A 14,543-nucleotide genomic window follows, 5' to 3' on the forward strand; every position below is an offset into this window, starting at 1 on the left:
TGGGCGAGTGGGTCCATTCTTGAGAAATATGGGTCCGTCTTTCAGGCGAGGTCCGTTTTTAGATGAACAAGTCGACTTTTTAGTTGAGTAGGTCCATCTTTTGTGATAAGTGGATCCAGTTTGAGCGAATTCTGTTTAGAGACAAATAGATCTATATTGCTGTTGAGTATATAGGTCTACCTGAGTCAAACTGATCCACCTATTGCCCAAAAGGTAGAGATTAGGTTACCAGTGAATAGAGAGTGGGACCCATCTCAAGGACGAGTAGGTGAGGGTGGTTGCGGGGTAGGTCTTGCCACGCCCCCCGACCCTCCCCCTCCACTGCTCGAGACGGCCGAAGAGGACGAGGACGAAGCCGAGTGTGCGTGTGGCGGGAGAAGTGACGAGGTAAGTGACGAGAGAGACGATGACAGGGAGGACAAGGAAGCTGGGGAGAGTGCCGAGAGCTGCGGTAGGGGCGGCAGGGAGGACAGAGCAGCGGCAGGAGAGGCTCCGTGGGGTGGAGGGCACAGGTAGGGGTAGTAGCAGTAGGGGGGCAGTGCCAAGGAGCCCAGAGTACCGAGGGAGCTGAGGGTGCTGAGGGAGGCCAGGGACGGGAGGAGCAAGGGTGGTCTGGGTAGGCCGCCCTCGTCTGGCCCGTGGATGAGCTGGTCGTCTCTCATCAGTACCTGGTGGGGAGAAAGAGAAGTCGTTGAGTAACAGAGAAATATAGGTTAGAGAGTGCTGGGTGGGGTGAGAGAGAGAGAGATGAGGGGTGACTACTTAAGATACAGGTACCGATTAATGATGTACGGCTAAATAAAGACGGGCAGCTGGAGAGAAATGTATGGCTAACGAAGAAAGATAAGAAAAAAAGACAAACATGATTTTAATAAGGAAGTATGGTTGAGAAGAAAGGGTGGTTAAAGAGAGGGCCATTTTTGAATAGGGTCGCTTAAGTATGAAGTTAAATGAGATAGCTGTAGCATATAGTTAGTAGGGATGGTGTGAATTAGCGCCCAAGTAATGACATGTGAGAGTGTAAGGCGCTTTCTGGTGTGTGCAGCAAGACTGTCTTGTCTATGCCCAGAGTCGGATACATAAATAAAGAAAAAAATAATTAAATGCGGGCGTCGGTCACACGGTGAACAGTGGGCCAGTCAGTGATGCAGCTTGTGCAATAAAAGGCTTCGTTAATTACAGACTTTTGCCGCAATGTATGATGCCTATCTATTCAGACTAGATTCAGGGTATTTATGATTATATAATATATATATAGATAGATAGATAGATAGATAGATAGATAGATAGGTGTGTGTGTGTGTGTGTGTGTGTGTGTGTGTGTGTGTGTGTGTGTGTGTGTGTGTGTGTGTGTGTGTGTACAGAAAGGCAGCCCGATCTGTTTCAGAATTCTCGGTGCGATAAGGCACATGATGCTATTTGTAGTGGATGTATAGTTATTTGGAGGGACATACTGCATAAATAGTAATGCAAGAGAAAGTAACATCAATGAGCAGTTTTGATTCCTGCATTCTGTCCAGGTGAAAATGCTCGTAAATTGCGCCTGTCTCACTCCCGCCACCCCACACCTGCCGTCACGCCCTTAGCTCAGCAGGGCAGCAGGGTAACTGTGAGGCACGCCCTGGAGTGGCAATGACATGGGGAGAGGAGTGAGATATGTAATGGACACGTGAGAGCACAAAAACATTTATATAAAAGAGCAAACCTGATAATCATGAAAGCTATAGGTGGGTGAATGGTGTGGAGGAGACAGATACAGGTAAATGACAGGTATAAGTGAATGAAAGGTGTTAGTGAATGAGAGATGGGACATGCGTAGCTAAAAGCGACGTAATATGGAGGACGGCAGATGTGGAGAAACGAGAGGTGAAAACTGAAAGGTGTTAGTGAGTGATATGTGTCAGACTAAAACATGTGTGGGGGAATGAATGACAGATGACAGGTGTCAGTAAACCAATGAAAAATGACAAGTGTGGGAAAATGAATGACAAGGCAGGTATGGGTAAATGTTGACAGGTGTGCAAAATGGCAGGTGTGGCATGACATGACAGTTGTTGATAAATGACAACTGTGGATATATGGCAGGAACTGGTAAATGATAGGCTTGGATAAACGACGGTGTGGATGAATAAATGACATGACTGAAGTGGGTAATTAAATGGTAGTTGACGAGTGCGGTTGTATGAATAACAGGCAAAGGTAGCTGAATAACAGATGCGGATGGTTGCAAGACAAGTGCGCGTGAATACGAAGTGAAATGTGTGGAGACAGGTGTGCGAGAAATTGGAGCGACGTGAAGGAGTTAGGTGTGGGGGTAGAGGTGAAGATGAGGGCTAGATACGAGTTTCTTTTTTTTTTTATGTGAGGAAGAAGGAACCAAAGGCCATGAGCCCGCAGTAACAGTTCCCTCCAAGAGAAAAACAAAATGCAATAGAGAGCCAAATTCAAGATCCGATCATTTTGAGATGCCTGGACACACTATGTTTGAAAGACTGGAGATCATAGGCAGCAGGAAATACAGACAGAGAGAGACAGTTCCAGAGCTGACCTGTTGCATAAATGAAAGACTGGGAGTAACGGTTAACTCTTGCATTAGAGAGTTGGACAGAAAAGGGATGAGAGTTTGCTGCCAGACGGGTGCTACGCGCCCGTCGTAGAGGTGGAGGAATGCAAGCAGACAGTTCAGAGGAGCAGTGACCATTAAAGTAGCGATAGAAAAGAGATAAAGATGCAACAGTGCGGCGAACAGACAGAGGTTGAAGGGAGTCAGTAAGAGGAGGAGAGTTAATGAGACGAAAAGCCTTTGACTCCACCCTATTGAGAAGAGCTGTATGTGGGGAGCCTCCCCACACGTGAGAGTTGTACTCCACACAGGGGCGGATAAAACCCCTGTATAGAGTCAACAATTGTGCAGGGGTAAAGAAAGAGCGGAGTCGGCTTAGCACACCCAATCTCTTGGAAGCAGATTTTACAAGAGATGTAATATGATCTTTCCAAGATAAGTCCCGAGTAAATGAAACCCCAAGCATGTTCAAGGATGATGCAGGATTAAGCTGAATATTATTAAACATTAGTGGGTATACCTGTGGAAGATTTTGTCAGGTTGATAGGTGTAAGAACTGAGTCTTAGATGCATTAAAAACAACCAGATTATTTTTACCCCAGTCAGAGATACGAGCCAAGTCAGACATTAGGTGTGCCATAGCCTCATCCCTTGTTTGTTGAAGTAACTGTTGAGTTGGGCGTTGCGGGAACCGAATGGAAAGGTGAAGGGTGGAGTCATCAGCGTATGAGTGGATAGGGTTAGATGTACAGCTTAGAAGATCATTGATGAATAAAAGGAAGAGAGTTGGTGATAGGACAGAGCCCTGAGGAACACCACTGTTGATAGATCTAGGAGATGAACGATGGCCGTCTACAGCAGCGGCTATAGAACGACCAGAAAGGAAGCTAGCGATGAAGGCACAGATAGAAGGATAGAAACTGTTGGAGGGCAGTTTGGAAATTAAAGATTTATGCCAGACTCGATCGAAAGCCTTTGAGATGTCAAGTGCAATGGCAAAGCTTTCGCCAAAGTCCCGAAAGGAGGATGACCAGGAGTCTGAAAGGTAGGTGAGAAGATCGCCAGTGGAGCGTCCCTGATGGAACCCATACTGACGATCGGAAAGAAGGTTGTGATAGGAAAGATGCCTTAAAATATTTCTATTGAGAATTGACTCGAAAACTTTTGAAATACAGGACGTTAAAGCAATTGGACGATAGTTGGAGGGTTGGGAGTGGTCACCCTTCTTTGGAACTGGCTGAATAAGAGCAAACTTCCAGCAAGAAGGAAAGGTACAAGTTGACAGACAAAGGCGAAAGAGTTTGCCTAGGCAGGGTGTAAGCACAGAAGCACAGTTCTTGAGAACAACAGGAGGGACCCCATCAGGCCCATATGCCTTGTTAGTACTGAGGCCAGTGATGGCAGAAAATACATCAACTGAAGAAATTTTAATGTCAGCCATGAGGAAGTCAGAGGGGGGAAGTGATGGAGGAACAGCACCGGAATCGTCTAAGGTGGAATTGGAGGAGAAAGTCTGTGCGAAGAGTTCTGCTTTATCATTAGAAGAAATAGCTACAGAACCATCAGAGTAGAAAAGAGGAGGGAAGGATGATGAGGTAAAGTTGTTAGAAAGATTTTTGGCAAGGTGCCAGAAGGAGCGGGAAGAACTCGAGTTGGAGAGTTGAGAGCATTTAGTATGGATGAAATTATTTTTAGTAGAGCGAAGAACAGACTTAGCACGATTCCGGGCAGAAACGTAAAGATGATGTGATTCAGGGGTGGGTTGGCTCCGGTACCTTTTGTAGGCCCTCTCCTCGTTGCGGACAGCATTGAAACAAGCGTGATTAAACCAAGGCTTTCTTGCGTTAGTCAAAGGATATGAGAAAGGAATGTATGCTTCCATGCCCGAGAGAATAACCTCTGTAATGCGCAAGGCACACTCAGATGGCTCCCGTCCATGGAAGCAATAATCATTCCAGGGAAAATCAAAGAAGTACTGCCTGAGGGCCTCCCAGTCCGTGGCTCCAAAATGCCACAGACGACGTTTCCCTGGAGGGTCCACAGGCCGTACCGGAGTGATAGGACAGGTTAAGGTAATAAGGTTGTGATTGGAGGAGCCCAACGGAGAGAAAGATTAACAGAGTAAGCAGCAGGATTAGTTGTGAGGAAGAGGTGAAGTATGTTGGAGCTCTCTCCAAGGCGGTCAGAGATACGGGTAGGGTGCTGTACAAGCTGCTCTATGTCATTAAGGATAGAAAAGATGTAGGCTTGTTCACCAGGTGGATCCGTGAAAGGAGAGGAGAGCCAAAGGTGGTGGTGAACATTGAAATCTCCTAGAATGGAGATTTCAGAGAAAGGAGAAATGGATAGAATGTGTTCCATCGTAGAAGTAAGATAGTCGAAGAATTTCTGATAGTCAGTAGAATTAGGGGATAAGTAAACAGCACAGATATATTTAGTCAGAGAATGACTGGAAAGCCGAAGCCAGAGTGTAGAGAATTCAGAAGAATCGAGTTCAGGAACACGAGAGCAAGATAAGTCGTTGCGTATATATATACAACAGCCACCTTTGGCTTTGAAATGAGTATAGAGGAAGTAGGAGGATACAGAAAAGGGTTTGCTGTCAGTTGCCTCAGACAGCTGAGTCTCCGTCAGAAAAAGAAGGTGAGGTTTAGAGGAGAAGAGGTGGTGCTCAACAGAGCGAAAGTTAGAGGAAAGGCCGCGAATGTTGCAGAAATGAAGAAGAAGAGAGTCAGACAGTGGTTCCAGGCACCTCGAGTCGTCATCGGGAGAGGGGCGGATGGTGGGGGCATTTATGGTCCCCCCCCTGGGGACTCCGAGGCTTGATGAAGAGACGCCATTTTTGTTGAATTTTGAATAGGAAGTGTAGTGTGTACTGTGCATGTAGTTTGGTGTAGATAGTTAGAGAAATTTGTACTGGAGAGCATGCTGGCCTACTCTCTGTGTAACTGAGACACTGAAAAAGTTCAGCAAAGGGGGATGGTCAGGAACTAGTCCTGAGGGCTGATGAAACGGGAGCTCAAGCACTCCCTGTCATCAGCTTTCCATCCACCTCGGGAGTACTGCCCTGCTAGACTGGTGCTAGCGGATGGATGAAAAGGTATGTTAATGAATGACGATGATAATGATGAATGTATGACAAGTATAAGTAATCCCGGAATTCCAGTACTGACCTTGACCGCCACCCTCCGCCCAGATGAGGGAGGCTCACAGGCGACCAATTGTTTCCTCTTGGTTTTGTACCGGCGATTTTGGAACCAGATTTTCACCTAGTCGAGAAAAAATTGTTAGTATATGTAGCTAGAAAAAGAGCGGGTGGTATTAACCCCTTCACAGTAATGACGCCTTTTGCATATACAGTAATACTTTACTATTTCAGACGCCTTTTAAAATCTTAGAAGAATCCCCAGTTCCTGAAGGGATGAGTAGAGATTGTATCTAACACCTTCAGTTCGAAAATTTATCTTAAACTTAGATGATAATCTGGAATAGACAATGATAAAACAGAAATGGCGTCTCCTGCCTGTAGATGTCACTATCTCTATGAAAATATGTTTGCTTTTTGATGGCCATAATACTAAGCCGCAATAAGAAAGGCTTGTAGAACCAGATTTTCATTTTGTGTAAGAAAAATGGAAACAATATTCTGTCCATACTAACCTGCTGTTCAGTTAGCTTGAGGGCTTGAGCGAGGTCAGCCCGCTCTGGCCCGGACAGGTAGCGCTGATGGGCAAAGCGGCGCTCCAACTCGAACACTTGGGCGTGGCTGAAGGCGGCACGACACCGCTTCTTACGGGGGGCCCGCTCCCCCTCAACCCCCTCACCTGCAGACACATACATCACACACACCTTCACATATGGGGCTCACTGAGATGCCACTTAAGTTTATTAGGGATTTATTATTTCACTTTACAAGACAGTAGCGACATGAATGCCATCAATGCAAAACAGCTGCATTATAAACCTTTCACTGCGATGGCTGAACTTGAGTATGAGGCACTTATTACCGGAAAATAAAGGTCCATAAGACACCTGACCATATATATGTGCAATAAATGCTGGACTGGTAAATTATGAACACTCAAAATTAATTAACTTTAAAATGACACTTAAAATGCTCTCGTACGTAAAAAAAAAAAAAAAAAAAAAAAAAAAAATACCGCAGAGGGATTTTTATGAAGAAAATAGTCGGCTGCGAAATACATGACGAAATGTCTAATTTCACCACCGTCTTACTTAATTTTTGTAAAAACCTAAATCATATATTTAGATGGATCTTATGTTGTCTATATTTAGTATTCTCCTTTATCCCTGGCAGTGTAATTAGAAAATCTCTTATGTTGACATACCTTCAAATTATAACACAATATTCCTCACAGCACTGTTGGCTAATCCCTCACTGATCAGCAATGGTCCCAATAATAAACACCTCCAAGACGCTGACCCGTTCATAGCCATTACCTCTTGGCACTCCAAGCCACCGTCTTTTGTGTACTTCTCAACTTGATATTACTGAGGGACCCAAATGCTCTCCCTGCCAGTCAAGTCAAAACATCGTAAGTCATCATTCGCTCCACTACCTCTCTCCCCCTCTACTATCCTCCCCTAACCTTCCCCTTCTAACTCCTACCCCTCTTTCCCCTATCTCTCTCCCCGACCTACGGACCCCAGCGTTGGTCAGTTAATAATTACCCGTATAAAAAGGTGCTAAAAGGCTCATCTGTCAGTATCAACACACGAGTCTTAGTTATTAATGTTGACTGCATGACCACTGATACTCGCTGACGAAAGAGAAACCTTAATCTTATGGGTACGATATCGGCAATTTTAATCTGATAATGGCTAGTGTCAGGCAATGTAATTCAGCTTAACTTCGTCTTCTTGAGGTGTGTTTCTATACTTCGCTCGCTACCACCAGACGATTTTATTCGACTTAGCAAGGACCAGGCTCAGTGACTGGTTTAATAGACAATGCTAAAAATCTCTCATCAGTAAGAGCATCGGCAATAATAATAATAATAATAATAATAATAATAATAATAATAATAATAATAATAATAACAATAATAAAAATAATAATAATAATAATAATAATAATAATGTGATTGTAACAATGTCAGCGACTCAATAACTGGTGATTGTTTTCCATCTTGTTCTTGCTGCGACCAAACAATTTTATCAAGCTCTGCAAAGACCTCAGGGAGAGAGAGAGAGAGAGAGAGAGAGAGAGAGAGAGAGAGAGAGAGAGAGAGAGAGAGAATAATCGAATCCTCTCTCTCTCACCCCAGTCCCCCCACCAATAATCCTTTGTTAAATATTCAATCATCATCTCGGCCGAGCAAGCGTGAGATTACTCCGGTCAGCTCAATACGGATTTACGGCTTAACCTTTTTACTGTATGGGATTTCTCTAGACTTGGTAAAATCGTCTGGGGTTAGCGAGAATTATATAAGCACGTTCAACCATCGCACTGAAAGAACGAGCTCATTTACACACGTCACTATATGCAGTCGCCGTTCACCCTTTAAGCATCGGGTCGTCTTATGCATTTCAGATTCAGGGTTAGTATTTCCAGATTATTATTTTTGTTAGAGAAGTTATAAATGAAAGGATTTAAAGTGATTTCCATAAAAGTTCTCAGTACTGCGCAATCTTCTTTATTCTTCATTAATACGATTCTGTTTCAAAAAGCATCTCAAAAGGAAAGGCAGAGATACGACAGCGTTAATTCCTGTCAGTGCAATGATGTCTGCTTTATTTACCTTTGCTACAGACAGACACTTTTCATCCTACTATTCGATATTTTCCTTTCCGTTTAATTACAGAACTGTTACCACTGCATGATCAGCACAAAGGAATGATTTGGGCAGGCTGAGAATGTAAAAGATTTCATTTTTGTTTCGATACGGAACTGAGAGAGAGAGAGAGAGAGAGAGAGAGAGAGAGAGAGAGAGAGAGAGAGAGAGAGAGAGAGAGAGGTTAATATTCGGGCCAGCTGAGCAACCGGAAGTACTTTTTTACAGATTTTTTAGACAATATGGAGAGGGAGAGGGAGAAATAAAGATGAAGGAGACACTACGGTAAAGTGAGCTAGAAAACAAGGAAAATGCAGAGAGGTTAGGAGAAGAATTGCAGAAAATAAGAGAGAGAGAGAGAGAGAGAGAGAGAGAGAGAGAGAGATTCCGATATAATTTTGGTTTCCCGAGGGTCAATGAGAACCTGACGTGTTGGGCGTGAGTGTGTCGGACGTGAGGTGTCGGCCGTAAAATGTTAGGTATAATGCTTCGGTAGTAATAAGGTAGGTGTGAATTTTAGGTCGTTATAGTATGCTGGAAGTAGATTTTCGGGGGTCATGAGTAAGATAATTATTTCGAGCATACGAGATCTTCGGGCATATATATCAGGCTTAGAGTATCGGGTGTGGTTGGCTATCGGGTGTACTATTCTGCTTGTAATATTTGAAACGTAATATGCTACGTGTGATGCTCTGAGTGTAAGTACGTTTTATAATACTTTGGCCGTGCTGTGCTAGAATATATGCTTTGGACGTATTACACATCGGACGTAGCTAATTAGGTATGATTTACAGAACGTGGCTATGTCTGGCGTGATGCGTCGGGCGTGGGGTGTATATATAAGACGTGTTGTGTCGGGTGCAACAATGTGTCCGATGCCTTGGCCGTGAGACGTGGATGTGATGCTTTCGGATAGAACAAATCGGACGTGAGGTTTTGGGCGTTACAAGCCGGACGTGATGTTTCGGGCGTAAGATGTCTCGTGAACTATCGGATGTAACGTATCGGGTCCAGTATTTTGCTCTAATTTACCTTTTCGGTCATGATAATCAGACGTAACATATCGGGCTTGAGGTCTCGGGTGATCTATCGGACGTGAAATGGAAGTGAAACAGAACAGTCCATCGCGATATTTTGGTCGTAATATAAGATGTAATATTTTCAGCGGAGTCACTATACTACACGACTAAAAGTAATAAAATCATCTGTTGTTAAAAGGCACATCACACAAAGGTGTAACAAAACTGTCTGTTGTTGGCAAGAATGAAATATACTGTGCATATTATATTGTACAAATAAAGTGTAAAAGGCATCACAAAATCGTCTGTTAGAGTGGAAAAAATTTAAACGGGGACAGAATCGCCTGTCAGCAAGAACCTAACGTAAAGGCTTACTGGAAATCGTCTGTTATTGGCAAGAAAACTTATAATTACGTGTACCGACGTCGTTTGTCATAAACATGGACTAAAAAGCGAAATGCCGTCATAAAATTCTACCCTTTAACTACGATGCCGCTTTGAGTTTTAGCCTAAATTCTTGCTACTGCCAGATGGTTTTACTATCCATCTTAGTGGCTTTCCAGTCTGATGGGCTAACAGTAACCTTCATGAAACTTCTCACTACTAGGGCGCTTTCCTAACTTTAAGCTGGCAATAACTGTCTGGTAGTAAAACAGATGAAACAGCAGTCACCTTACGAAAGAGTTTAATCTTTTACCTTTAAGAGACTTTCCCTGAGATGAGTAAAATCGTCTGATGATAACAGGAATTCATCATAATCATCATTAGTTTAACACTAAGAATATAATTAATCCCTTTATGCTAAGGACGTCATTTATATATCATTCATGTTATTAAAGTAAGAGGTGAGTTTATTTAGCTTAGAACTAACCGTGAATAGGTGTAGTTTGAGAGAGCCTTCATTAACCCCTTCTTAACTAAATGAAATTGTCTGGTGGTGACATAAACAAAACAAGAATGTAGTTAACATGTAGCAACAGTTAACAGTTATACCCTTCTCATCCTAACCTGACCCAGATCTTCGTCTTTTTGTTGCTTATTTCACGTAGGGCAGTGCCAGAAAAGGACAATGCTACGGCTCTTAAGCATCTCCGAGGCACTTCTTCATGAATAGCACCATATTATAGTGGTAATCTATTTTAGGACAAATTAGTATAAAATGAGTAGAGTAGAGTAAATTATGGAAATGGGCACATTGGGAGTAATATTGCGGTGTAACAAGTCGGTCGGGATGTTCTGGTCGTCAGAAGTCGGGTGTGATGCTTTGGCCATAACATATTTTTGTATTTAGGAACAAATTGCCAGCGATACTTAAGTTATAATGCCCAGGCAGTTATACATTGACCGTAACCTGTCGGTCATGGTACATTTGGCTTTACTTGTCAACCGCATTTATAGTACTTCAGACGCAACATGTCGGCCGTAACATTGTGTTGGGCGTAACTTTTCAACCGTCATACTTTAGCCAATAAATTCAGAGTTTTACCTGCGTCAGTGGCAATACTTCAGCCATGACATGTGGGCCGATATGTTGTTTTTGGCGTAAGCTGTGGGTCGAGGTGCTGGGCGTGATGTGTGACGGATGGGACCAACACCACCCCGTGACTGTCTGCGTGCTCATACCCACACCAACACTACTTTTTCTATCACAGGAGTTGCTATACCGGGAACTTCTCTTGTTGCGGGTTCGATTTCGTGCATGGTCGGAACCTCTCGTGGGCTGTGGAGGCCCCCTGTTGATATCTGTGACCAGTTTATTAATTTCTAATTATGGCATGTTAATTGTTAATTGTACAGTATATCATCATCACCATCATCACATCACTAACATTATCATCATCATTACTCTTATCCTCATTCGTATCTTCGGTCTGGGTGATGTATGTTAATAATGCCCACCATGTTGATATTTACTCACCGAAGATAGCGACATCTTTTTGAGCATTATTTAACCTATAAAGTGAGCGATGACTTTTCTATTTCATTCCTGCTGCCCCCAGACAGTTTTATTTAGATCAGGATGAATCTTGCGTACTGAAGAGGATACATGGAGCGGACGAAATACTAGCCAGTGACCAAGCGCATGTCTAAAAGTTCTATGATAAATCTGTTACACACTAGTTCTCCATTATTTTACTGTTTTTCTCACTGGTTCTGTCATTTGAACGTGCCGCTGTCATGAATTCTCCAGCCTACATATTCGATGACGGTGTTATTGTTCTTAAGAAATCTAATAAAAGTCTCCAGGAATCATATTTCCTGATATAGCTCTCGTTTTATTTATTGCTTCAGGAATCGAAAGAGCTGCAAGTTTAAGAGCTTTTACCTTGAATTCTCTATCGGCTGCTGATTCTATAAGTGATTTTCGAAAGTGTGGTTACTCGATATATATACCGGTATATATATGTATACATATAGTGTTCATAAGCCTCCCCTTCTGCTCAGTAAAATCGTCTGACAGTAATGAGAATATATAGGCAAAGGCAAACTTGTGGTGAACAGGTTACCTGCTTTAAAATCTTCCAAAATAAAGATGATAAGGCAACAGTCACTTCCTTAATTGATGTATAATTCATGAGCTTTCCCTCCTATGTCAGACATATTTGCACAAAGGTAGTATGCTTAGCGTAAGTCTGAATGGCGTTAGCAGGCACCAGGCAAATAAGATGGGCGTGTGACATCTACATAATCCTCCAATTCAGATCAATAAAACCAATTTCTACTAAATCTATCCTGAGGTAAAAAAAAAAAAAAAAAAAATCAGGCGGATGCATGAAAAGAAACGAAGATGGGAGCGTGAAACCTTTGAAAAACCCGCAACAAAGATTAGTAAAGAAATCGGCACGATCCATAAATGCATAATTCGTGAGTCTCCCTTCCTATGCTCAATAAAATCGTTTGGTGGTGGCAAGAATATAAATAAAAGGTGGGTAGTGACACCTCATAGCCCACAAAACAGATCAATAAAGCGACTTCCACTTAACCCACACGTTCACATTTGATGAGTTACCCCGTCCTACACTGGGAAATCGTCTGGAGAAAGAAAACATAAAATAAATCAGCCCGGTATCTGACACCTCCATAAACCCACAACTCAGAGCAAAGAAGCAACTTCCACTTAACCCGCAAAATGCATATTTGATGAGTTGCCAGCCTCTCTTTCCCTCCCCTTCTGCCGGAAGTTGTCCGAACTTCCATCTATGACCATCAAGTATGGCAACTATTTCCACCAACTCTAGCGATTAATTCTCAGACATTCCAGTGCACCACACGTAAACCAGGTATGATTAACGCCTCCACTATCAGAGGTGTCTGCAAACTGAATGAAGTTGTTTGGCGGTAGTTGCATCCCAGAGCTTGTAAGAATAATGTAGTCTACTGGTAGCAAAAAAAAAAAAAAAAAAAAATCTGTTAGCGGTAGCAGGATTAAAAATAGTCTGGCTATAGTCAAAATAATAGCGTCTGCCTGTGATGAGGGTAAATACTTCGGCTGCAGCGAGAATTATTTAACAGAACATCGCACAAGTAAGGTTCGTGTACATTGTTTTAAATCCCTTTTTATTGGCGAAAAAATTGTAGGGTTTTAATATATTCACCTTAACTGTTGACTTTCAGTGTATTCCTTCCCGGGTTCCCGAATAGCATTACCCCTTTGTATTTTTATACTGTACGTAATTTTTTTTTTTTCAAGTTTTCATTATTAGGATTTCTCTCATGCTATGAAAATCGACTGGTTGTAAGTCTGAACATAATATCCAAGTCCATGGCAGTGAAAGGCTTATTTGAGAGATTCTAATTACCTTGACATTACAATTTCTCTCAACAATATAACAAGAACAAAAAGCATGATAGAATCTATTGCATTATGAGTACTAGATAAACACAAAAAACCTTATGAGAGAATTATACCCATATAGACTAAAGAAATCGTGTATCTTTCAGTATGTGGCATGATTCTTACGGTCAAATAACAATGTGAAATCAATAGTCGTATGCTTAAGCCTATAATCGCAAATGGGAAGGCAAAACCCCAGTTTCTAAAGGATATTTATGGGGCGCCTACAGTTATTAGATATGTGCTACCTACATTATATTACAGAGTGCAGTCAGCAACGATACTGAAAGGTCAGGTATGTTCTCTATCTCTGTCATATGCTCCACATATTATCATGAAACGTTAGGAATTTACCTTCCTCCTCACGATTTAAGCTTTAACCCTATCTTTATGATGCTGTATTTTTCATACTATTTGTGCTGTTTCCAAACGATTTTAATCGGCTCAAGGGAGGCTTTTTTTTTTTTTTTTCTAGCCTTCATTAACTCCTTCATTGGTAAAGATTTCCCTAAACTTAAATAAAATCGTTCGGTGGTGGCATGTATGAAGCTGAAAATAACAGCATCGTACTGAAAGGGTTAAACATACAACTCTGAGACTCACAAATATTCTCACCTTTACCGTCAGCGGAGGAGCTCTGTGCAGGTGTCTGTCCACTGTCTTCCCTGTCACTGCCCTCCATCTCCGCCTCCTCCATACTCATCTCGGAGCAGGGAGAGATGGACCTGCTCCTTCGGGTTGTGAGCAGGTCGTAGCCGTCGGGAGAAGCCGTGGCCTCTCGGGTTTCGGAGCCCCGAGGAGTCGAAGCGCTGGTGGGGTTCCCAGGTGAAGGTTCAATCGAGGAACTCACTTCTTGGTTAACAGAATCCTTTGAGAGATCCATGGGTGACGGGGAGCTGTATTTCAGGACCGATACAGGCCGAAATCCCAGGCTAGGGGAGTTTCGCAGGTCGGCTAGGTGACTGTGCAGGTCGGTGGTGGTTCTCAGGTCGTTCGGGGATCGGTTCTCCATGCGGGTGAGGATGTCGGTGATGGAGAACGGGGTTACGGAGGCTGCGGTCTGTGTCTGGCTGTCGGGGGAACCAGGTTTTTCCATCTTGATCAACGTCTCCATAACACACGGGACATTCACTTGAGCCTTCCTCCTCCCTTCTCGTCCCAAAAATCGTCCCAGAAAATCGTCCAAAATTCCACCAGGAGGGGATTTTGAGGCTTTACTGTTCTATCATCTTGCCAATACGACTAACACTGTCAAGGCCTCAGGCACTGTCCTCTTTTCACTTCGCACTTCCCACCGACTCTGAGAGACTCCACATGTGCACCACTAAGCT

The 14,543-nt window shown here is 43.0% G+C and overlaps 1 protein-coding gene across 1 annotated transcript; it reads right to left on the reverse strand.

The window, feature by feature from the left end:
- Positions 1-254: 254 nt before the first annotated feature.
- On the reverse strand, positions 255-14,326 carry LOC145404728 (uncharacterized). The gene is made up of 4 exons (XM_080276280.1): positions 13,828-14,326; positions 6,224-6,387; positions 5,737-5,832; positions 255-668 (listed from the first exon to the last, which is right to left on the reverse strand). The coding sequence occupies exons 1-4, from the start codon at positions 14,324-14,326 to the stop codon at positions 255-257; spliced, it is 1,173 nt and encodes a 390-aa protein (XP_080132406.1).
- Positions 14,327-14,543: the final 217 nt, after the last annotated feature.

This window comes from Coenobita brevimanus, chromosome 64, assembly GCF_032717465.1.
Source record: "Coenobita brevimanus isolate Jiangsu-jjx chromosome 64, ASM3271746v2, whole genome shotgun sequence".
Taxonomy (NCBI): domain Eukaryota; kingdom Metazoa; phylum Arthropoda; class Malacostraca; order Decapoda; family Coenobitidae; genus Coenobita; species Coenobita brevimanus.

Coding starts and splice junctions, on each gene's coding strand:
- LOC145404728 (XM_080276280.1), bottom strand. CDS start 14,326: ATGGAGACGTTGATCAAGATGGAAAAACCTGGTTCCCCCGACAGCCAG. Junction 6,388..13,827: donor CTCCTCCGCTGACGGTAAAG/GTGAGAATATTT, acceptor ATGTGTCTGCAG/GTGAGGGGGTTGAGGGGGAG. Junction 669..5,736: donor GGCGGAGGGTGGCGGTCAAG/GTCAGTACTGGA, acceptor TCTCCCCACCAG/GTACTGATGAGAGACGACCA.